General features: G+C 38.3%; 1 protein-coding gene across 1 annotated transcript; it reads left to right on the forward strand.

The window, feature by feature from the left end:
• Nucleotides 1–18,315: 18,315 nt before the first annotated feature.
• LOC113298951 (beta-amyrin synthase-like) lies at nt 18,316–23,066 on the forward strand. Its single transcript, XM_026547850.1, has 14 exons — nt 18,316–18,860; nt 19,646–19,837; nt 19,931–20,020; nt 20,115–20,312; nt 20,414–20,498; nt 20,613–20,779; nt 20,867–21,055; nt 21,143–21,499; nt 21,596–21,694; nt 21,797–21,900; nt 21,984–22,305; nt 22,395–22,475; nt 22,577–22,660; nt 22,746–23,066. The coding sequence occupies exons 1-14, from the start codon at nt 18,654–18,656 to the stop codon at nt 22,878–22,880; spliced, it is 2,310 nt and encodes a 769-aa protein (XP_026403635.1). The 5' UTR covers nt 18,316–18,653; the 3' UTR covers nt 22,881–23,066.
• The last annotated feature ends 304 nt before the right edge of the window (nt 23,067–23,370 follow it).

Raw genomic sequence — 23,370 nt, forward strand, 5'->3', positions numbered from 1 at the left:
ACTGATCAAAGAGTCTCCGCTCTAGAACTACAGATGGGTCAAATTTGCGATGCACTGAATACAAGAGAAAAGGGTAAACTTCCTAGCCAACCCCAACAAAATCCAAAGAGGATATTTCAAGCAGGCACTTCATCTTGCAATGGAACCTCACCCGATCAAGTCCATTCCATCACCACTCTCCGAAGTGGTAAGATTGTTGAGAACAATGTAGGTATACCACAATCAAATGAATCTGAGCCAAACATATCATTGCCTACACCACCAAAGGAAACCTCCAGTTTAGAAAAAGTGCCCGAGTACATTAGTGAAGCCGACAGTCCCACTGCTGTGAATGTCCCTCTACCTCCTAATGCTCATGTTGCTCCATATCCTCAGAGGTTAGTTCATCAACAGAAAAGCACCCATTACAATGAAATGTTAGAACTGTTCAAAAGAGTCAACATCAACATTCCTTTTCTTGAGGCAATCAAGCAAATCCCTGCATATGCCAAATTCCTCAAAGACTTGTGTACTCAAAAGCGCAAGCTTAATGTGCAAAAACGTGCTTTCTTAGCTGAACAGGTGAGTTCCATCATTCTAAACAAAACTCCACCCAAGTTTAAGGACCCAGGTTGTCCAACAATCTCTTGCACTATCGGAAAACACACGGTCAATAGAGCTTTATTAGATCTAGGTGCAAGTGTGAACCTCCTGCCATATTCTGTTTATGTGCAGTTAGGTCTTGGAGAGTTGAAGCCTACACCCATAACTCTCCAATTGGCGGACCGATCCGTCAAAGTTCCTCGTGGAGTGGTAGAAGACGTTTTGATTAAGGTTGAAAAATTCTATTTTCCTGTAGACTTCATTGTCTTAGACACTCAACCTGTACAAAACCCAAATTGTCACATTCCTGTCATTTTAGGACGTCCTTTCTTGGCGACGTCCAATGCGATCATCAACTGTCGGAATGGAGTGTTAAAACTATCTTTTGGAAACATGACTGTAGAATTGAATGCGTTTAATGTTAGTCAACAGCATGTGAATCTTGATGATGAGGATGTACATGAGGTCAATATGATTGAGAGTTTGATACAAGATTCATTGACTGGCATTATGTCAAAAGATCCCTTGCAAGCATGTTTGGAAGATGTTAACTTGGAGTTGTATGATGATGAATACATTGGTGAAGTCCAATCTTTGCTCGAATCTGTACCTCAAATGGACATCACTAAATGGCAGACTACAGTGGAACAACTCCCACTTTCTGAGAAGTCTGTTATATCTTCGGATGAGTCTCCTAAGGCCAAACAGGAATTGAAACCATTACCTGATACTTTGAAGTATGCATTTCTAGGTCCTTCTGATACTTTACCTGTTATCATTTCTTCACGATTAAACATAGAACAGGAAAACAAGCTTTTAGGAGTACTTGAGGAGCAGAAAGAAGCCTTAGGATGGACCATCTCAGATCTCAAAGGGATAAGTCCCACCATTTGCATGCACCACATTAATCTTGAAGAGAATGCCAAACCATCTAGGGAAATGCAAAGGAGACTTAATCCTAACATGAGAGACGTTGTTAAGAGTGAGATCTTGAAGCTACTTGATGCGGGTATCATATATCCGATTTCAGATAGTAAATGGGTTAGTCCCATTCAAGTTGTGCCTAAGAAGTCAGGCATTACTGTAGTTCGGAACGAAAAGAATGAGTTAGTCCCTTCACGTACAACCACAGGATGGCGAGTATGTATCGACTACAGGAAGTTGAACACAGTAACAAGAAAAGATCACTTCCCCCTTCCCTTCATAGACCAAATGCTAGAACGTGTGTCTGGACACAGTCACTACTGTTTTCTAGATGGCTTTTCCGGTTATAACCAAATTCACATTGCACCGGAAGATCAGGAAAAAACTACATTTACGTGTCCATTTGGGACATTTGCTTTTAGACGTATGCCCTTCGGGCTGTGTAATGCACCTGCCACTTTTCAGCGTTGCATGATGAGCATTTTTTCAGACATGATAGATAGTTTTCTCGAGATCTTTATGGATGATTTCTCTGTGTTTGGTTCCTCTTTTGATGAATGTTTGGACCATCTGGTCCTTGTGTTGTCTAGATGTAAGCAAAAGAATCTGATTTTAAACTGGGAAAAATGCCACTTCATGGTAAACTCCGGCATAGTTCTAGGACACATCGTTTCGGAAAAAGGAATTGAAGTAGATAAAGCTAAAGTCGACCTCATTCAACATTTACCACAACCCCACTCTGTGAAGGGGATTCGATCATTTTTAGGTCACGCTGGGTTCTACCGGCGATTCATCAAAAACTTTAGCCAAATCTCAAGACCTTTGTGTAATCTACTTGTCAAAGATGTTGTCTTTAACTTCGATGCTGCTTGTGTGAAGGCATGGGAAGAACTCAAGACTCTCCTCACCTCAGCTCCTATTGTCCAACCACCCAACTGGGAACTACCGTTCGAACTCATGTGTGATGCCTCTGATTATGCCGTTGGCGCTGTTTTAGGACAGCGTGTTGATAGACTACCATATGTGATATACTATGCTAGTAAAACTCTTAATGATGCTCAACTCAACTATTCGACTACCGAGAAGGAGTTACTTGCCGTGGTATTTGCATTAGACAAGTTTAGATCTTATTTGATAGGATCTAAGATCATCATATACACTGACCATGCGGCTTTGAAGTATCTTCTTTCTAAGAAGGATGCTAAAGCTCGCCTTATTCGATGGATACTCTTATTACAGGAATTCGACATCGAAATCCGTGATAAGAAAGGTTGTGAGAATGTGGTTGCTGATCACTTGTCCCGATTAACTAGTGAGTCTATTGATGAATCTGAGCTGATTAGAGAATCATTCCCTGATGAACAATTGATGTCTGTGTCAAACCTTCCTTGGTTTGCCGACATTGTTAACTACCTTGCTACAGGTAGAATGCCCTCACATTGGTCGAGACAAGACCGCTCCAAGTTCTTGGCTGAAGTTAAACATTTCCTTTGGGACGACCCATATTTGTTTAAGTACTGCCGAGACCAAATCATTAGGAGATGTGTACCCGACATGGAACAGAAAGATGTGATATCTTTCTGTCATGACCAAGCATGTGGAGGGCATTTCAGTGCCAAGAAGACCGCTGCAAAGATCCTGCAGTGTGGGTTTTACTGGCCATCGCTGTTTAGAGACTGCCATGAGTATTGTATTGCTTGTGAGCGCTGTCAGAAACTAGGAAGTATCTCGAGGAGAAATATGATGCCGTTGAATCCGATTTTGATCGTTGAGCTATTTGATGTGTGGGGGATCGACTTTATGGGTCCATTTCCTATTTCTGAAGGCAAATTATACATCCTAGTTGTTGTTGATTACGTTTCGAAGTGGGTTGAAGCTGTTGCAACCAAGACGAATGACCACAAGGTGGTACTCTCATTTCTGAAGGAGAACATATTTTCACGTTTTGGTACCCCTAGAGCTATAATCAGTGACGGTGGTTCACATTTCTGTAACAAGTACTTTGAGTCTTTAGTACGCAAGTATGGCATAACCCACAAGGTTGCAACTCCGTACCACCCTCAGACAAGCGGACAAGTAGAAGTTTCTAATAGGGAAATTAAGCACATTCTGGAGAAGACGGTCAACCCGTCAAGGAAAGATTGGTCATTGAGATTGAATGATGCTTTGTGGGCCTATAGAACAGCTTATAAGACACCAATTGGCATGTCCCCTTATCGTCTAGTGTATGGAAAGCCATGTCATCTTCCTGTGGAATTAGAACATCGAGCTTACTGGGCTATCAAGAAACTTAACTTTTCTCTCGACAAGGCGGGTGCACAACGGAAACTTCAACTCAATGAGTTAGAAGAATTAAGGAATGAGGCTTATGACAGTGCCAAGCTGTATAAGCAAAAGATGAAGTTGTTTCATGATAAGCGTATTCTGCGCAAGTCATTCACACCGGGTCAGAAAGTTTTGTTATACGACTCTCGGCTGCATCTTTTTCCAGGAAAATTGCGGTCCCGATGGACCGGCCCGTTCCTAGTACGCACGGTATTCCCTCATGGAGCTGTGGAACTTGAAGATGTCTCAAACAAGAACATTTTCAAGGTGAATGGGCAGCGATTGAAACCGTTCCTTGAACCACTTCCGCCTGACATTGAGGCAACCGATCTGGAGGATCCCGTCTATGCGTCCTGATTGGTCCACCCTTGTACATAAACCAGGTTGAACGTTCCATTTTATTTTATGTTTTTCCTTTTCTGTACAGTTCTTTCTTTTGCACTTTTTAAACATTGAGGACACTGTTTAATTTAGGTTTAGGGGTGATAATCAGTACATACCCTGATAACATGCTATAATTGAAAACAAAACTCCTCCCTCTTTTTGAAAAAATGAAAAATCAAAATAAAAAATTAAAAAATGATAAAAAAAAACATAAAAATGGAGCTCATTTACCTTGAAATGTTGACTCTTGTGCAAATATGTAATTTTTAGGAGTCTTAGTCTAGATATTTAGGCACCCTGATTCTAGCACAATTCACATAGTGATAAGAAACTTGCACGCGCACGATCTACCAATACATGTATAGCCTCGATCTTCAAGGTGTTCTATCGGAAGTTTTAGTTGCCAATCACTTTAGAATACTGAACGAAACTTGACTAGCTTGTTCTTTGGTTGGTTGGGATAGAAGGTGGAGGTTACATTAAGAAAAACAACCATCGAATTTAACTGGGTGCATCAAAAAGGGCTACCTCTTGCAAAGTGTCATGTAATTTTTTGTTTTTTTTTGCTCATGTATCAAAAGTGTTTCCTTATCAAAAAAAAAAAAAAAAAGAATGAGAAAAATGAAAAAATCAATCAAGTATTTATCAATTCCATCCTCTCTTGTTCCAAAAATAAAAGAGAGTAGTCAATGTAAATAAGAGTCATCTTTTGTTTTATTGTAATAAGCAAGGAAGGGTGTATGCCATTGATGTACAACGCGAGTAATTGTGAAATACCTCCAACTCATTCACAATTCTAGTAAAGTCCGGACAGCTAGCTAGATTTCGACCTCAGTTCTTAGCCTGAGAAACTATCTCTTGGTGATTAGTAGTCATAACATCCGATTTTTCTTTACACATGTGTAGATACACTTTACACTCTTATCACATGTCTTTATTTGTTATCAGTGCTAGGATTGTGCCTTAGATAGCTAGATTGACATCTCCATTTTGCTTTGAGCTTAAACTGTCTTGCACATGTCACATTTGATGGAATATGAGCTTATATTTTGGCCTCGAACTTTGTAGGTACGTTCTAAGCAAACCTTCACGAGACTTCACTCGTCCACTAGGGACACTTAGTGGTTTAAAAGGCTTAGTGCATACGCTAAATGCATTCGAGAGACCAGCGACAGTGGTATAGGTAGGATTTCCTTAGTTTTGTTTTACTTGAGGACAAGTAAAATTCAGGGGTGGGGGTATTTGATGAGTGCTAAAAAGTGCATATTTCTATATATTTTTCTTGGCATTTAACTCATCTTTTGTGCATTAATTCTACATTTTATCCCATATTCTGTATTTTCATTGTTTTCAAGAATAAATATTTTTATTAATTAATTTTGCATTTTTAGGTAATAAATAAAGTTTGGATGAATAGCGGAGCGAAAAGAGCAGAAAAGTAGTGAAAAGCCGGGAGGAATTACACAAGGAAGCCGCGAAGAATGTTGTGCACAAGACCAAAAGGCTAGAAGTGGGCTTGAAGAGGAAGAATTGTTCTTAAAGAGATATGGGCTTGGCATACCCAAGGCCCAAAACCCTCACCCAAACCCATTTCCAATATCCATACCCGCATTCATCTTCAGCCGTCAGATTGGATCATCTCAGCATCCTACGGTCGCTTCATCGTCGTGCATCGAAGTCTAAAGCTCCTGTCAAACACTACAACACCTAGCTCCATCTCCGACCGTCAGTTTTGATGTATCTCAGATCTAACGGTCTATCCACATCCATCTCCATCGCGTCGTTGGATCATATCATCTTTCCATCCAACGGATTCCCTTCACAAAACATCAAATTTGATGATCCCGTTTAACACCTAAGCAACCTAACCCTATAACCCGCACCAAACGCACCCTTCTCCTAATTCCATCGAGTTTCTCTTCCATCCCTTTTTTCTTCTCTGCAACCATCTTCTTCCCCCAAATCACTCAACCATCTTCTCCCCCAAATCACTCAATCACCACCACTCGAGCCATCATCACTTCTAACAACCAAGACCTACTTTTCTAGCCACTTATTACATCACCTCCTAATCGTTTCATCTCACAGGAACCCTAGGTTAGGAGTTGATGAAATAGGTGAGGTTAGAGGATAAATCGAAGGCATGGGTAGCATCAGCAGACGACAAGGAAGCATGGGTGAGAGCTATCAATCGTTTTCAGAGATTAGGTAAGGATTCTTTGTAAAACCCTAATTTCACTGATTTGGGGATTTTGGAATTTTTTTGTTGTAACTATAAAAGGGTGTTAGGGGTTGTGAAATTCGGCATCTCTGGGCTAGCCAGTGAACAGCATGCTTTGAGTTATAAATTTTACTTCTTGCAATATTAATTTGATACTTGATATATTTTCACCTTGACTGTGTTTGCTGTTATGATGATATTTTTGAGTATGTCTACACCTGTGAAGATGATGATAATGGTCATGTATATGTTCTAGTTTCATCTGCTAGGGATTTGAGGAAGCCCTAACTTACTGTTATGTATTACACTATGATTATGTTGTTCTTGATTGATAAACAAGTTTAGGAAAGAATCAAAGTTAGTAAATCATCATTCTACTTTCACATTGTATGTTATGAATACATGGTATGTTATGAATACATTGTAGTTAGACTTATAGCATGTTGATAAAACTACAACTCATGTTCAACCAGACCACTCTTAATCCTTAGACTAGTTGTGTCTTAACCAAGACAATTAGTGCTTTGGAGTCATACTTTAGTTGATTTGATCTTTCTATAGGAGAAACTCCTTAGATGTAGAGAACCAAGAATGGAATCTTAATCCTTGCATCTTATAAGGCAAGAATAGCATAATCTAGTGAATACATGGTGTAAGTTAGAGGTGGACTTAATAACCCTAGTAACTCAATCCTTTTTATCAACTTTTGTCACTAGCTCCTTTGAATTCAGTTAACTTTTGAAACTTAGAGAACTTTAGCAAATCCTCCAAGTCCCTGTGGACAAAACCCTTATTTACTTTTTCTTGCTTCAACTTCCCTGTGCACTTGCAGGCTAGTTTAGGTACTTCTTTCCCTTTCCACCAAATGATAAGTGGAGGGAGTTTTTCCAAATACTCTTTGTATATTGTATATGTGGATCGATTTGATCTTCCATTAAGATCTCTAGGGCAACGAAGAGTACCTTTGTCCTCTTTTATAGTAAGAATTTCCATTGGTTGGGTTTGTTGCGAGGCGTTCATTTGCTCAACAACTTCTTCGACAACATTGGGTTGACTTACTTGAGAAGGCTCTGTAGAGATCTTTGGCCTTACTTGTCGGGTGTTGGGTAACTTTGATCATTTTTGGACGACCTCTTTTCTTAGGTTCCGGCTCATCTTCAAATTCGGCTTCCGAACACTCGTGCCTAGATAATATTCTTTTATTAGACAAATACTCCTTCAACTCTTTTCTTTGGATGGTACTCGACACTTCGGTGTTCGGCCTACCGGTGTTCTTTTGCTTAATAGGTCATCAACCTCCCTTAAACAAGGGTGAAGGGCTTCCTCCAAATATGCATCAATATTTGCTTTTTGGTGCCGTTTGATGTAGCGTAACGCTCGGCTATTCGTGCATACAATTCCGACTCGAAGAAAGACGGACCATCAACTACCGGGGTGTTCGGAGTGAAATTTAATTGCTTCCAAAATGGGTGAATATCATCGATGTCAATCACTTCAACATACCTACCCAACTTATGACGACATGGGAGTCCAATACCTATCATATCCTTGCAAACTCAAACCGTATTCTCGTCATCATAAGTTTTATATAACTTCAATTGTTTCATCATGCGATTTATTGCCCATCTTGAAACTTTATGAACAACTCCTCTTAGAAGCAATTTTTCCTTAATATGTTCCATCGGGAATTGGTGTACACTAAATTGCATACATTTCCTAATCTTTACGAGATCACGATTGGTGAATTCATGGATTGCTTCTTGGATCGACACAACTCCATTTTGACTACCAATTAGTATTTTCTTTAGTAGACCATGAGACCCCTCCGCAATGCTTGTCGCCTCGTTCTTGAAGTTACGATATTCATATGTCCATGCAAACACAAACCTCTCCTTAATCGTTAACCATTGTGTTTTACAATACTCAACCGGTTTTGGGTAGTCCGTGCTGTATTCATCCTCAAATTTCTTCAAGTTACATTCGTAAATTTCCTCGGTCATCGACCAAACGATTTTGTCCCATGCTTTCATGAAAATTTTCCAAATTATTCCATCCTCCTTCCACTTTTCTTCAAATAGCCTATCCTCTTCCTTACGTTCTTCCAAGGTTAATTTACTAATGCGCTCATCCTCTTCCTTTGACCTCTTGGTACCCTTCCTTGGTCTTTTAGCTTGGAAACGATGATGGCAATTGGTTTTGAGATTGCATTGAATGTGCCACGTACATTGCAAGTTTTGGGCTTCCGGAAACACTACCGCTATTGCATGCATTAAGGCTTGATCGTTATCCGTTACAATAACCCTTGGAAAATTATCACCGTTATAAATGGACCTCAACGTCTCCAACATCCAAATGAAACTCACATTGTTCTCATGATCCATTAAACCCCATGCAATCGTAAACGTGTTTTTGTCCGAAGTATGGCAAGCAATGTTCAACACCGGCATGTTATACTGTTGTCTTATAAGTAGCATCTATCAACAAAATTTGATGAAAGCATTGAGCCAATTGGATCATTTCGGGGGATGTGCCAAGAAAATACGAACCACTATACCATCCTTTTCTTCCCTTCTCAAGGTGTAGCCGTGTAACTCCACTAACCACTCCGATTGTTGCATGACGTTCTACCATCCCAATCAGTCCTTTTGATCGTAGCTAGGGACGACTTAATTGTAGACAATAAGACAAGTTGTCGGATCTTCCGCCTTATTTTACTTAGATCGCACTCGCTTTTTGGATCCGCATAGAACTCACCGTCTGATTTGATGTGGTTTAACTTGGCAACCATTACATGTCCAATTAAATCCAAACGGATCATCATGGTTGTGACAACCGTTATCAAATTTATACATTTTTACTCTTTACTTTAATACCATCGGGCTTATAGAAGACAATCTTAAATGGGCATCCTATCTCTTGGTATTGCTTCGGTATTTCCTATTCGTCTTCCGTATGTACTTACTTTCTTCCCTCGTGACTCTTTCGCGTCCACCTCGCTCACAAATAATTTCAAATCGAGTGTCACTAACATGATTATTTTTGAACTACAACGCAGTTATCTTTTGCCTTGTTCATAAGCCATTCCTTTGCCTCCTTCTTACTTACAAATGTCTAAACGTGCATAAAACAAAACAAACCTAATAGCATAACCATTTAACATATAAATTTTGAAAAAAAAAACAAAAAAGTAGTAATGAGATACCAAATCGTTTGCATAGTATAGGGAAGTGTCGGGCCTCAAAAGAAGTCATCACAAACTCTTCAACGGCGCATATGAAAGCAACAATTATTATACAAATCGGAGGTTAATTAAATAAGTCAAACTTCCGAATATTCTATATTCGGAATCCTATCGGTTACCCAAAAAACACCGATCTATGCAAATGAATGTACACAGTTACATGAGTGAAAAAATGATATATTCGAGGTAATTAAATAAGTCAAACTTCCGAATACTTTTATATTCGGAATCCTATCGGTTACCAAAACACCCGATTTATGCAAATGAATGTACACAGTTTACTGAGTGCAAAAAATGATATATCGGAAGCTAAAATATATAGTAAAACAACCGAATATAAATAACCGGGAGATAACTTTAATCGATAAACATCCGATTTTCAAGTTTTCGGAAATTTTATTTTGAGGCCATGTTATATTCGGCAGTCAAATAATGTTAAACTATTACCGATTGTAAAGGATAAGAATACTGAGTTTTGAAATTTCTGAGGAATTCGTTTTTGGGGCCATTAGGAGGTAAATAACTTACATAACTACAGATGTAGATATTTTTGGAAAACCAGTTTGGGGTTTTTCATATTCGGCAGTAAACTAGTATCTTGTAACTACCGAATTTACATATTTGGTACTCAGTGTGTTATATCGTAAGTTTAATTAGAAATGATTACCGAATCTGGGTAGTTCATGGCATTCAAATGCATGCAATAATCGGTTTTTCTTGGTTTACAAAAGCCACACAAACGCATGCAAATCGAGTATTTGAGTTTCTTAACACAATACCTGTGTTTACATGCATCGTTAGCTTCAATATCATGCGATCTCCATTTTCTTCCATGGAAAGGGTCGTCTATGTTTTCCTCTCCACAAAAGTTTGGATCATTCAACATATACCCCAAATCGTCTTCTCTAAACGGTCGTGAACCCTCAACATTTTGTTCTTCGTCATGATTCTCACCTTCTTCTTCGTATCCATCCATTTTTGTAGTGATAAAATGGGTTTTCTCTTTTTTTCCTTCACCTTCTTCTCTATAACTCTAACAACTCAAAAATTAAAAAGAAATGGAAAAAATGAAACACAAATCATTCTAATACTGCACCGACTACAATCGGAAGTATTGGAACGATTTTGGCTTCCGATTGCATTCGGAGGGTAACAATGTTATCATATCCTCCGAATATATAAGGGTAATTTCGCCATTACGAATTACGCGAGATAAGGGCTGGCTACATTTTCCCTTTGGGTGACCTTTTTTGTTTTATTGTTGGCCCCTAAATCCTTTTGAGTGGCCCCTAAAAACGCCAGATTTATTTTAGGTATTATATAAAAATATATTTATTTTGAGTAACTACTATACAAAATAATTGTGAAGGGTTTTGGTGTTAACAATTTCAAAAAGATAGCATAATTTTAGTAAAACTTGACCTAATATTTTCTTGATACTTGAAATTCAATATTATTAAAATATATTAACGCCTCCGTGTTAAAAATATAATGTCAAATATAAATTAAAAATTAAATTTTAAAAGGTTTTTCCATCGCTTGCATATCCAACAGAAGGATCAAGATCTTAAAAAGACATGCCACTTAAGCTTTATAAGTGCGTGTCAGAAAGAAACTCATAATTGTGTGAGATGATAATGAGTCAAAAAAATCGATTATTAATATATTTTTTTGTCATGTGGGAGCAGGGGCGGAGCCAACTCATTGCAAGGGTGTGCATTTGCACCCCCTATCCAGCTGGCTCCAAAGCCCATTTTAAACCCTTTAAGATATTTTTATTTTATAGCTAAGTCTGTATTAACATTTTTGCACCCCTAAAATTTTTGGTTGCACCCATAGCAAATTTTTACACCCCTTTCCATGATTCTTGGCTCCGCCCGTGTGTGATAGTGACGCACAATTTTTGTTTCTTCAAAAGATTCTGAAATTAAATGGAATGGTTTCATCTCGATTAATATTGAGTGGGAAAAAACTGTTTAAATATGAACCCTGACACCCTGTTTTCTTTTTTCTAAATGCCATCTAAATTAGCACAAAAAAAGCCTCGCGTTTTTAGGGGCCACCCGAAAGGATTTAGGGGCCATCAATTTATAACCAGCCAAAGACTCTAGTTAAGGGGTACCCTATATGATATTAAAGTTACATAAATGCCCTTCTGGTAAAACTGTATAAAAACCAAATCAAAAAATTCTACTCATTTCAACTGTATAAGAACGCGAAGAACGCGTACCCGGCAATGTAGTCGGTGGTGGCGATTCCGATAGTCAAACACTTCGTCAACTTCAAATGGACCCAATTAGGTAAGAATCTATCATTTTTGGGGTTTATTTCGCTTTAATTCGTCGAATCGAGAAAAAAAAATTCTAGGGTTTTCGGTTATTTATCCAGATTATGGCGATATTCATGCTTATTTAATTTCGAATGTAGTCGTGTTCTTCATTTCTCAAGAACATCGACAGTATTCAGGAGAAAGATTTGATAATTATCTGCCGAATATTGGTGGCCATATCTTCCTGGATACAAACTGCTAATAATCGGTAGTTTAATGAATTTTTTGGCTACCGAATATATTTAAGTAGACACACAGTATTCGGAAGAACACTCACTACCGAATGTATATATTGAAAAAATCTCAAAATTTCTGATATAGGAAAAATCCCATTTTGGGGCCAGTATTTGGGCCATCGTACATTCGGAACTTTACAAAAAACCTATCCTCCGAATATTACAAGTTCAAAACAAACCACGCCATAGCTCCAGGTGGTTCCAAGGGCCAATATTGAAAGTTAGACAGCCCATATTCGGAAGTTTTGGTAACTAATTTAACTTCCGATTAGTTCAAAGACAAAATTTGAAAAGTATAAGTTTTTCCCAAATTCTGATTTTTTGGCCATCGTACATTCAGAACTTTACAAAAAACCTATCCTCCGAATATTACAAGTTCAAAACAAACCACGCCATGGCTCCAGGTGGTTCCAAGGGCCAATATTGAAGGTTAGACAGCCCATATTCGGAAGTTTTGGTAACTAATTTAACTTCCGATTATTTCAAAGACAAAATTTGAAAAGTATAAGTTTTTCCAAATTCTGATTTTTGGGCCATCTTACATTCGGAACTTTACAAAAAACCTATCCTCCGAATATTACAAGTTCAAAACAAACCACGCCATGGCTCCAGGTGGTTCCAAGGGCCAATATTGAAGGTTAGACAGCCCATATTCGGAAGTTTGGGTAACTAATTTAACTTCCGATTATTTCAAAGACAAAATTTGAAAAGTATAAGTTTTTCCAAATTCTGATTTTTGGGCCATCGTACATTCGGAACTTTACAAAAAACCTATCCTCCGAATATCACAAGTTCAAAACAAACCACGCCATGGCTCCAGGTGGTTCCAAGGGCCAATATTGAAGGTTAGACAGCCCATATTCGGAAGTTTTGGTAACTAATTTAACTTCCGATTATTTCAAAGATAAAATTTGAAAAGTATAAGTTTTTCCAAATTCTGATTTTTGGGCCATCGTACATTCGGAACTTTACAAAAAACCTATCCTCCGAATATTACAAGTTCAAAACAAACCACGCCATGGCTCCAGGTGGTTCCAAGGGCCAATATTAAAGGTTAGACAGCCCATATTCGGAAGTTTTGGTAACTAATTTAACTTCCGATTAATTCAAAGACAAAATTTGAAAAGTATAAGTTTTTCCCAAATTCTGATTTTTGGGCCATCGTACATTCGGAACTTTACAAAAAAATTATCCTCCGAATATTATAAGTTCAAAATAAACCACGCCATGGCTCCAGGTGGTTCCAAGGGCCAATATTGAAGGTTAGACAACCCATATTCGGAAGTTTTGGTAACTAATTTAACTCCCGATTAAGTTTTGGTAACTTCCAACTTAATCGGTAGATAAGAATTTAAGTTTTCCACCGAATGTCTTATTCGGGGGTAATACGTGTATCGTTAACAACCGATTGTAGTGCACCAATGATACGAAACCTCAACGACCATATTGCAGAAACCTCAACGGCCATATTTGCAAAAATTAGATCCGTTGGAACTCTAGTCTACATAAGGAGGGTAACCCCTCTCAGTTATTATTGAGTAAAAAATCGGAATGAAAAACCTTTTCAATGGCAAGTCCATCATAAATCGACAACATACTTCGAAGATGCAAGCGAACAACTACATCAATTGCAACAATGGAAGAAGAAATACAAAAAAGGAACAAACAACCCCAAAAAATTAAACCATCGTTAGTGGCAACGGAGGAGGAGGAAGAGGAAATCAAGGCTAAGAAGCGAGGTCAAGAACAATTCCATCATAGAGAAAGATTAAAACAAGTTGAGGAAGAGACCGAATGGATAAAAAATTATTACATTGTGAAAGATCTACCCAAAGAACAGCAGGACGATCGTATATTTTGGATTAACGTTTCATTGGGTCCTTTTGTTGGTAAGTACAAGAAGCCACGCCACAATTATGAACCATCGCATGTTTCTTCAAGGGTGCACCATGTTATAAAATTGTGCACCGAGTACAACCGTATTCTTGCTAGGCACAGAGACGACAGGTTTGCGGCACAAGATGCTTATTCCAAGTGGAGAGGAGAGTCGTTTCTACATTTCGAAGCCGCGTTGATTGTTGCATCTCGGACTGGGAAAAAAGAATAACATGTGATGTTTGAGTGCTGTAAATTCAAATTTTTAATATTAATCGGCGGTTTGATAAAATATGGAATTCCCGAATATGATTAATCGTATTGAAGTGTTATAATACTGTTGTTACGATTACATAGTTTCAAAAAAAATTATAGTAACTCAGCCGATTCCTCGAAAAAAAACGATCAAACATCGTCATCATCCGAGGGGATCAATTCGAGTAACTCAGCGGGAAAGTTGTTGTCCATAACACGATCCCAATCAACCATGTTGGACTCATATTGTTTCACCCAATCCTTGCAATGGTTCATCGGGAAGTAATAGTGCCACTTACTCAACGGAGGTAACGAACAATCTTTCTTTACTCTTAAACCGATAAAATGCATTTCATTCACAAATGCCATTACGATTCTTCTACCTTTAACCGACTCGTCGCAAGTCGTTCTTGTGGGTGCAAACGTCATGCTAAGTCCATACATAGGAGGAACAAATAAATGTACCACGCAATTCAAAACGTCCGCTAGGAGATATCCAAATTTAGGCATTGTCATTCAATACTTGGATCCGATTGTCTTCAATCCCTTTCGACACTTCACACGCGCAACTAAGTCTTTGAACTCTTGTTCTTTGTCGTATCTATCTCCTCGCCTCATCATCTCCATATAAAAACCCTTGTCCTTCACTAGTTGTACCGCCATCTTATTTCTTAAATATTTGCATTGGGTGACATCTTCGATATCCGCCTCTCTAAAGTAACCCATTTGTTCCGTAGCAACGTGAAACCCACAATTTCCATCCCCATCAACCTCGTCGGTCGACAAAACAAATGTAATGATAAGTGGAGGGAGTTGTTCCAAATACTCTTTGTATATTGTATATGTGGATCGATTTGGTCTTCCATTAAGATCTCTAGGGAAACGAAGAGTACCTTTGTCCTCTTTTATAGTAAGAATTTCCATTGGTTGGGTTTGTTGCGAGGCGTTCATTTGATCAACAACTTCTTCAACAACATTGGGTTGACTTACTTGTCGGGTGGTTGGTCCACTTTGATAATTTCTTGGACGACCTCTTATCTTAGGTTCCGGCTCATCTTCAAATTCGGCTTCTGAACGCTCGTGCCTAGACAATATTCTTTTATTAGACAAATACTCCTTCAACTCTTTTCTTTGGATGGTCCTCGACACTTCGGTGTTCGGCCTACCGGTGTTCTTTTGCTTAATAGGTTCATCAACCTCCCTTAAACAAGGGTGAAGGGCTTCCTCCAAATTATGCATCAATATTTGCTTTTTAGTGCCAAATGGAATGATAAGTGGAGGGAGTTGTTCCAAATACTCTTTGTATATTGTATATGTGGATCGATTTGGTCTTCCATTACATGCAAATGAATGTACACAGTTTACTGAGTGCAAAAAATGATATAATCGGAAGCTAAAATATATAGTAAACCAGCCGAATATAAATAACCGGAAGATAACTTTAATCGATAAACATCCGATTTTCAAGTTTTCGGAAATTTTATTTCGAGGCCACTGTTATATTCGGCAGTCAAAGAATGTTAAACTATTACCGATTGTAAAGGATAAGAATACTGAGTTGAAATTTTCTGAGGAATTCGTTTTTGGGGCCATTCGGGGGTAAATAACTCTACATAACTACCGAATGTAGATATTTTTGGAAAACCAGTTTGGGGTTTTTTCTCATCTTCGGAAGTAAAGTAGTATCTTGTAACTACCGAATATACATATTTGGTACTCAGTGTGTTATATTCGTAGGTTTATTCTACAAATTATCTACCGAATCTGGGTAGTTCATGGCATTCAATGCATGCAGTAATCGGTTTTTCTTGTTTACAAAAGCACACAAACGCATGCAAATCGAGTATTTGAGTTTCTTAACACAATACCTGTGTTTTAAATGCATCGTTAGCTTCAATATCGGGCGATTCTCCATTTTCTTCCATGAAAGGGTCGTCTATGTTTTCCTCTCCACAAAAGTTTGGATCATTCAACATATACCCCAAATCGTCTTCTTTAAACGGTCGTGAACCCTCAACATTTTGTTCTTCGTCATGATTCTCACCTTCTTCTTCATATCCATCCATTTTTGTAGTGATAAAATGGGTTTTCTCTTTTTTTCCTTCACATTCTTCTCTATAACTCTAACAACTCAAAAATGAAAGAGAAATGGAAAAAATGAAACACAAATCATTCTAATACTGCACCGACTACAATCGGAAGTCTGGGAAATATATTGGCTTCCGATTGCAATCGGAGGATAACAATGTTATCATATCCTCCGAATATATAAGGGTAATTTCGCCATTACGAATTACGCGAGATAAGGGCTGGCTACATTTTCCCTTTGGGTGACCTTTTTTGTTTTATTGTTGGTCCCTAAATCCTTTCGAGTGGCCCCTAAAAACGCGAGGAAAAAAAGGAGTCAATAAGAGTTGTTTCCAACATTTCCTTTTTTGTTTCTTTCCTCTGATGCAATATATTTGCAAAAGTCTTTAAGACGTCCAGCACGAAAAGTCCATATAACAAAAATGGATTGTGGCCGTGCCTTCCAACCCGAATCCCAGCTACATTGGAAGTATGGAGTTTGAAGTTTGAACTCATCTTTTGAATATCGTTCTTCAAGATCATCATAAGCACACCTCTATTGGCTAATAATAGGTCCATAATTTACTATTTGATTTCTCTTTTTTGTTTTCTTGGTTGAAAATGACATAACAAATCTTCAAAAATCCAAGTAATCATCAAACATTAATCTAGCTGGAAAATGTAAAATTTGGGTGTAGTTGTTTCCAAACATTTATGTTGAAATCCCATTAAGTACAAAGAAAAAAGATTACTATAAACTTTTGGATATTAAAAGGTAGTAAAAGCACGGGGAGTGTCGGAGTGTACACATTTGAATAACAAAGTGGCAATTACTTGGTAGACTCTGTAGCCACTAAATGTGATGACTTTTCTCATTAATATGGAAAATGGCTTACCTTGCACCTGCCGTTCACAGTTCTGCGCCTAACTTGTTAGGCATAAATATGGACACACTCCATAATTAGTTATTACTAAGTTTGGACAAATATTAGGTATCCAGAAGAACTGCATATGACGAACATTAGTGGGTCAAAAATAATAATGGCGTTTTCAGTCATTACTTTCATTTCTACAATAAAGATTTGCAGGAATTAAAACACACATATTTATATCCAACTGTCCTTTACAAAATTTGGTTTACTCCCGAATCCGGATTCATATTGGCTTAAACTTAAAAAATAGTGAGGGTGAAACTGGATGCATCCTGATGTAAATTAAAAATAAGAAAAAGTATTTCAAATGGATAGGATGAAACTGTTTACATCCTGACTATTTTTACATTCTCGTCCATTTAAACAATATCAAATTTTACATATTTTTTTTAATCAGAAATTGTTGTTATTGGATTAATTGACCAATTTTGTGTTTTTTAAAAGGAAATCGAATTCGTTGGAAAATATATCTTCAAAATACAAAGGTGCTCCTTAAAGTTGTGCATTAAGATGATTCTAAGAAGCATTTACGCAATGCGTACAAATATGAATATAATTTTTCTTCATCAAACAAAAAAGTCCATATATATTCAAAATTTCAATTATTTATGTTTGTAATGGAATATATGCCAACAATGACCTTAAATAATAATTTTAATATTCATGTAAGGGCATGGCAATGACCTTAAATAATAATTCTACGTACGCACGCATTTATCCGGCAATTCCCTACGGGATAATACAACGAATCGAAAGAGGAGCCTTTCTAGCAATTCCGTACGGGATAATACAACGAACAGAAAGAAATAGCCCTTCTAGCATCTGGATTGCAAAAGGTTGAGATTGGTCTCCCATTCTCCCGCGGTATTCTTCCTAGGAATTTCTTCCGGGGCCTATATCATTTCCGAGATTTAAATTTATAGCGTACTCATTCATTGGTTCGCACATAAAGAAAACCGTTGGTTGGGATCAAGGGATGCATGGGTTAATTAAAAGGCACGTTCTGGACATGGCTGCTTTCCGAATTTCCAATATAATAATGTCGGCTGTTCTTCTATATAACATGTCTCATTCCTCTCATTTCTCCCAACTATCAGATTTTCTGTCATCTTCTCCCCCTTAGATATCAGCTTTCTCTTGCTCCGTCTCATCTCGGTTTCATGATCAAGTCGTTTTAATTAATATTACAGAAACAAGTTATATCCATTCTTTCAACAAAGATTCACCGAGGACTAATTAGGAAGAGTACACCTACACCACCGTCCGGCCGATATCATCAACTATGTGGAAGCTAAAGGTGGCTGACAGTGAAGGTCCATTTAGCAAATGGCTCTTCAGTACTAACAATTTCGTCGGAAGACAGACTTGGGAGTTCGATCCTGAGGCTGGCACTCTTGAAGAACGGGATGAAGTCGAGAAAGCTCGTGATGAGTTTTACAGGAACCGTTTCGAAGTTAAGCCCTGTGGGGATGTTCTTTTGCGTCTACAGGTACCACCAGATAGTACTTTAAAATCTCTAGCTAGTTTCATCTGAAAATTATCTGTCTTGTTTTCGTTCTTGCCGCCGTAGATGGTACGTAACAATGATTCTCACAGAAGTCTCGTCGCATGCGATAAATGTTGTACAGTGTTAATGCGTACTAGTGGATCCGTGGTCCGATATGGTCTCCACGGTATTCCGTGCACAAACTCATTTTTTTCTTTTTTCCGACAAGTAAAGAGTGTGATTCGTGTGAATAGTTGCCCCAACAAGTTTCATCCAGTGTTTGCACCCGAAGTCAACTCACCGTAGGTGTCGCTTAGCCATTGGTTTCATATAGGACCCACCACCGGTTCCACAACCTCTGTTCTTGGACTGTGGCACGGAAATACCGGGATAAAAGATCCTAAGGGTCATTTTAAAGTGCTATCCAATAGCAAATAGTGATTGACCACCATCTAGCCATTGCTCTACGTTTAAAATGGCAAGCTATTCCTCTAATTCATCACATCGCTTTCAAGTAGGTCTCGCCACCCTAAATTTTTTCACTATATCTAAATCTAGAATTTAGATGGGTGACACGATAAGTAAAGTATCCGAGCTTTCATTTTGTATAGCGACAGATGACTTGTTATTTTCTCTCATCTTAAATTATTAGCGAGTCCTAAAATTGAAAGTGGGTGGCCCAAAAAGAAGATTTGGTGTTTACTATCATTTGGGCTTGTTTATGGGCTTCATAGGCTTTATGATACTTTTCTGAAAATTTATTTTGTTTGTTTCCTTGTGGTTTACAGCAATTAAGAAACAACAAAAGCAAGTTTGATTTAAGCATACCACCAGTGAAGTTAAGTGACGACGAAGAAATAACCTATGAGGCAACCGAAACTACATTAAAGAGAGGAGTTCAGTTCTTTTCAGCGCTACAATTGGATGATGGACACTGGGGTGCTGATATTGGTGGTCCTATGTATTTCATGCCACCCTTGGTGAGTTTATCATCTGATGTTAGTAACCTACATGAGCATTGTCGCGAAACCAAAAGAGAATAATAATGACGTTATTTTTGTTGCACAATGAAGGTATTTGCGCTGTATATCACGGGATCGCTACATACTATGTTATCGACCGAACATATAAAGGAGACTCTGCGTTACATGTATTGTCACCAGGTATGCGTCTGTGGATCAAACTCGCGAGTCTGTGTAATTTACACTGTGTTGTCATCTGACTTCAATGTTTGTTTCATTTTGATGATATTTGTAGAACGAAGATGGGGGCTTTGGGTTTCATATTGAGGGTCATAGTACCATGTTTGGTACTACTCTTAACTACATTTGCATGCGGATATTAGGATTAGGGCCCGAAGATGGTCTTGACAATGCTTGTTCAAGAGCAAGAGAATGGATTCTTGATCACGGTGGTGTAACATCGATACCGTCGTGGGGAAAGACATGGCTTTCGGTATGTCAGATAAATAGCTAATGATTTTTTATGTATTTTTTATTTTGTGAATAACACAATTCAGTGAGGTTTCCTTAGTACGGGTAAATTGATGGATGCAGATACTTGGAGTGTACGAGTGGGAAGGGTGCAACCCAATGCCCCCGGAATTTTGGCTTCTTCCTTCGGTGTTGCCTATGCATCCTGGTTCGCACTAGACCCTATTCTCTTAATTTTGTCTTCAATTTGTGTAGGAAGCTAGGGCTTAGAGATTGTATTTGTATCCTCGCATCTGACATATATGTGTTTATGCAAATGCAGCAAAGATGTGGTGTTATTGTCGATTGGTTTACATGCCAATGTCTTATTTATACGGGAAGAGGTTTGTCGGTCCAATCACCGATCTCATCTTGTCGCTCAGAGAGGAGCTTCATGTTCAACGTTACGATGAAATAGAATGGAACAAAACACGCCATGAGTGCGCTAAGGTTTGTTATCATTTTGCATTTTTTTTTTTTAAAAATGCGTTCATAATAAGTTCAGAATATAAACATGTTTATGTTGCTGTATTGCAGGAGGATCTCTACTATCCGCATCCTTTAGTCCAGAATATGATATGGGATTCTCTGTACCACGTAACCGAACCAATGCTAACAAGGTGGCCTGGTTCTATTCTGAGAGAAAGAGCTTTAGAAGTTACGATGAAGCACATTCACTACGAGGATGAGAACAGCCGTTACATTACTATTGGTTGCGTAGAGAAGGTAAAGATTCTTGCTTCTTGAAATTCCAAAGACGGAAATACTTAATAAGCTTTGAGCTCATACATGGTTGTTTTTATGAATCAACAGGCATTATGTATGCTTGCTTGTTGGGTGGAAGATCCGAATTCGGAGGCATTCAAGAAACATCTTGCAAGGGTTCCGGACTACTTGTGGGTTGCGGAAGACGGGCTGCGCATGCAAAGCTTTGGAAGTCAAATGTGGGACACTGGTTTTGGGGTTCAAGCCCTTTTAGCTAGTGATCTTAATGACGAAATCCGTTCAACCCTTAAGAAAGGACATGAATTTATAAAAGCTTCACAGGTTAAAGATAATCCTTCTGGAGATTTCAAAAGCATGTACCGGCACATTTCTAAAGGTTCCTGGACTTTCTCGGATCAAGATCATGGATGGCAAGTCTCAGATTGTACTGCAGAAGGACTGATTGTAAGTAACTAATTGGAAAGTTTTAACCAGAAATGTTTTTATATTTACTGTGATTTATATTCTAATGACTAATGTAAATCTTCCTTTGTTTAACAGGGTTGTCTATTATTCTCACAAATGTCACCTGAGATTGTTGGTGAAAAAATGGCGAATGAACGACTGTATGATTCCGTTGAAATCCTTCTTTCCCTGCAGGTAACCACATCATTAGACTCATATTTTGACTCCAAATTGGTATTAAACTTTTAAGAGGAAGCTTTTCACTTCTAACTGTTATTAATTATGTTCGGGTTATAGGGTCCAAAAGGTGGCCTAGCAGCATGGGAGCCGGCAACGTCACATGAGTGGTTGGAGGTTCTTAATCCAACTGAGTTCTTTCAGGACATTGTTGTTGAGCATGAGTAAGAATACTAATCTCAGTTAAGTTCTCTGCTTAGACATTTCTTAGTTGTGTACTTAGCCGGATGGTGTTATTTCTTTACAGATACGTGGAGTGCACTGCATCAGCAATTCAAGCTCTTGTGATATTTATGAAGTTACATCCTGGACACCGCAAGAAAGAGATCGAAACTTTCATTGCAAAGGCAGTTCGTTACCTTGAGGATCAACAACATGCGGATGGTTCATGGTATGGCAACTGGGGTATTTGTTTTATCTACGGGACATGGTTTGCGCTACGCGGTTTAGCAGCTGCTGGAAAGAACTACTACAATAGTCCTACCGTCCGTAAAGCCTGTGAATTTCTGTTATCAACACAAAGAGAATCCGGAGGTTGGGGGGAAAGTTATCTTTCCTGCCCAAAGAAGGTAACAGTTTTGAGCAAAATGTGAATAACATTGTTGGTTTCGTGTCTTTCAGTTTCATAAATTAACATGTTGGCTACTTACTGACACAGGAGTTCATTCCTCTGGAGGACAACAAAACCAACTTGGTGCATACGGCATGGGCGTTAATGGGTCTTATTTACGGCGGTCAGGTAAATATATTTTTTTTTGAAGCATGTTTACTCTGTTTTGAGATTGGGCATCGAGTTGTGTTACAGGAAGCTTAATTTTCATTCTGTCTATTGTAAAATAGGCACAAAGGGATCTAACACCTCTGCATCGGGCGGCAAAGGTTTTGATCAATAACCAAATGGAGAACGGAGATTTCCCACAACAGGTATTAACAGCACAATAAACCACACGCAAATATGGGATTTTCTCAAATGCTTCCACTTTGACTTACACATATGCGTTGTTTGCAGGAAATTACTGGAGTGTTTATGAAGAACTGTATGTTGCACTACGCGGCATTTAGAAACATTTTCCCATTATGGGCACTAGGAGAATATCATCGGAAAGTCCCAATCCCATCCCAGAAACTCCTAAATTTAAGTTAGCAATTTCATGTATGAAGTATTTATAATGTCAGATTGTATGAAATAATAAGCGTTGTCCGTGTTTCATTCTAATGAATGAATTGTCAAGTGTAAAGAGTCTTGTAAACCGGACGTGTGTATACATATATCGATTTCAATGTTTCTATGGATACTTTCCAAACATAAATTTTTGCCCCGTAATTTTAATAATAATATGATTTCATGGGAATTTTCTCTGTTGTGGTTGAAAGCCGAACAAAAGTCTCTCCTTAAAGTTCTGGCCCCGCCGGGATATATTTCAGCTAATAAAATCCTTTCGTTTTTTTTGCACCACCAATTTTTTGGTATTTTACCCCACTTTTTTCTCTTTTAGTAGGATCTATGGTTTTTACCGACTGCGTTCTATTTCTTTTTCTCATCCCTCTTCTGCCTCTCTCTAACGCATAGACGTGTATATAGATTTATCTTCTGCGTTTCAAGTTTCAACTAAAACCTACGCAGCAAAACAACG

The sequence above is a fragment of the Papaver somniferum genome, chromosome 7 (assembly GCF_003573695.1).
Source record: "Papaver somniferum cultivar HN1 chromosome 7, ASM357369v1, whole genome shotgun sequence".
Classification (NCBI taxonomy): domain Eukaryota; kingdom Viridiplantae; phylum Streptophyta; class Magnoliopsida; order Ranunculales; family Papaveraceae; genus Papaver; species Papaver somniferum.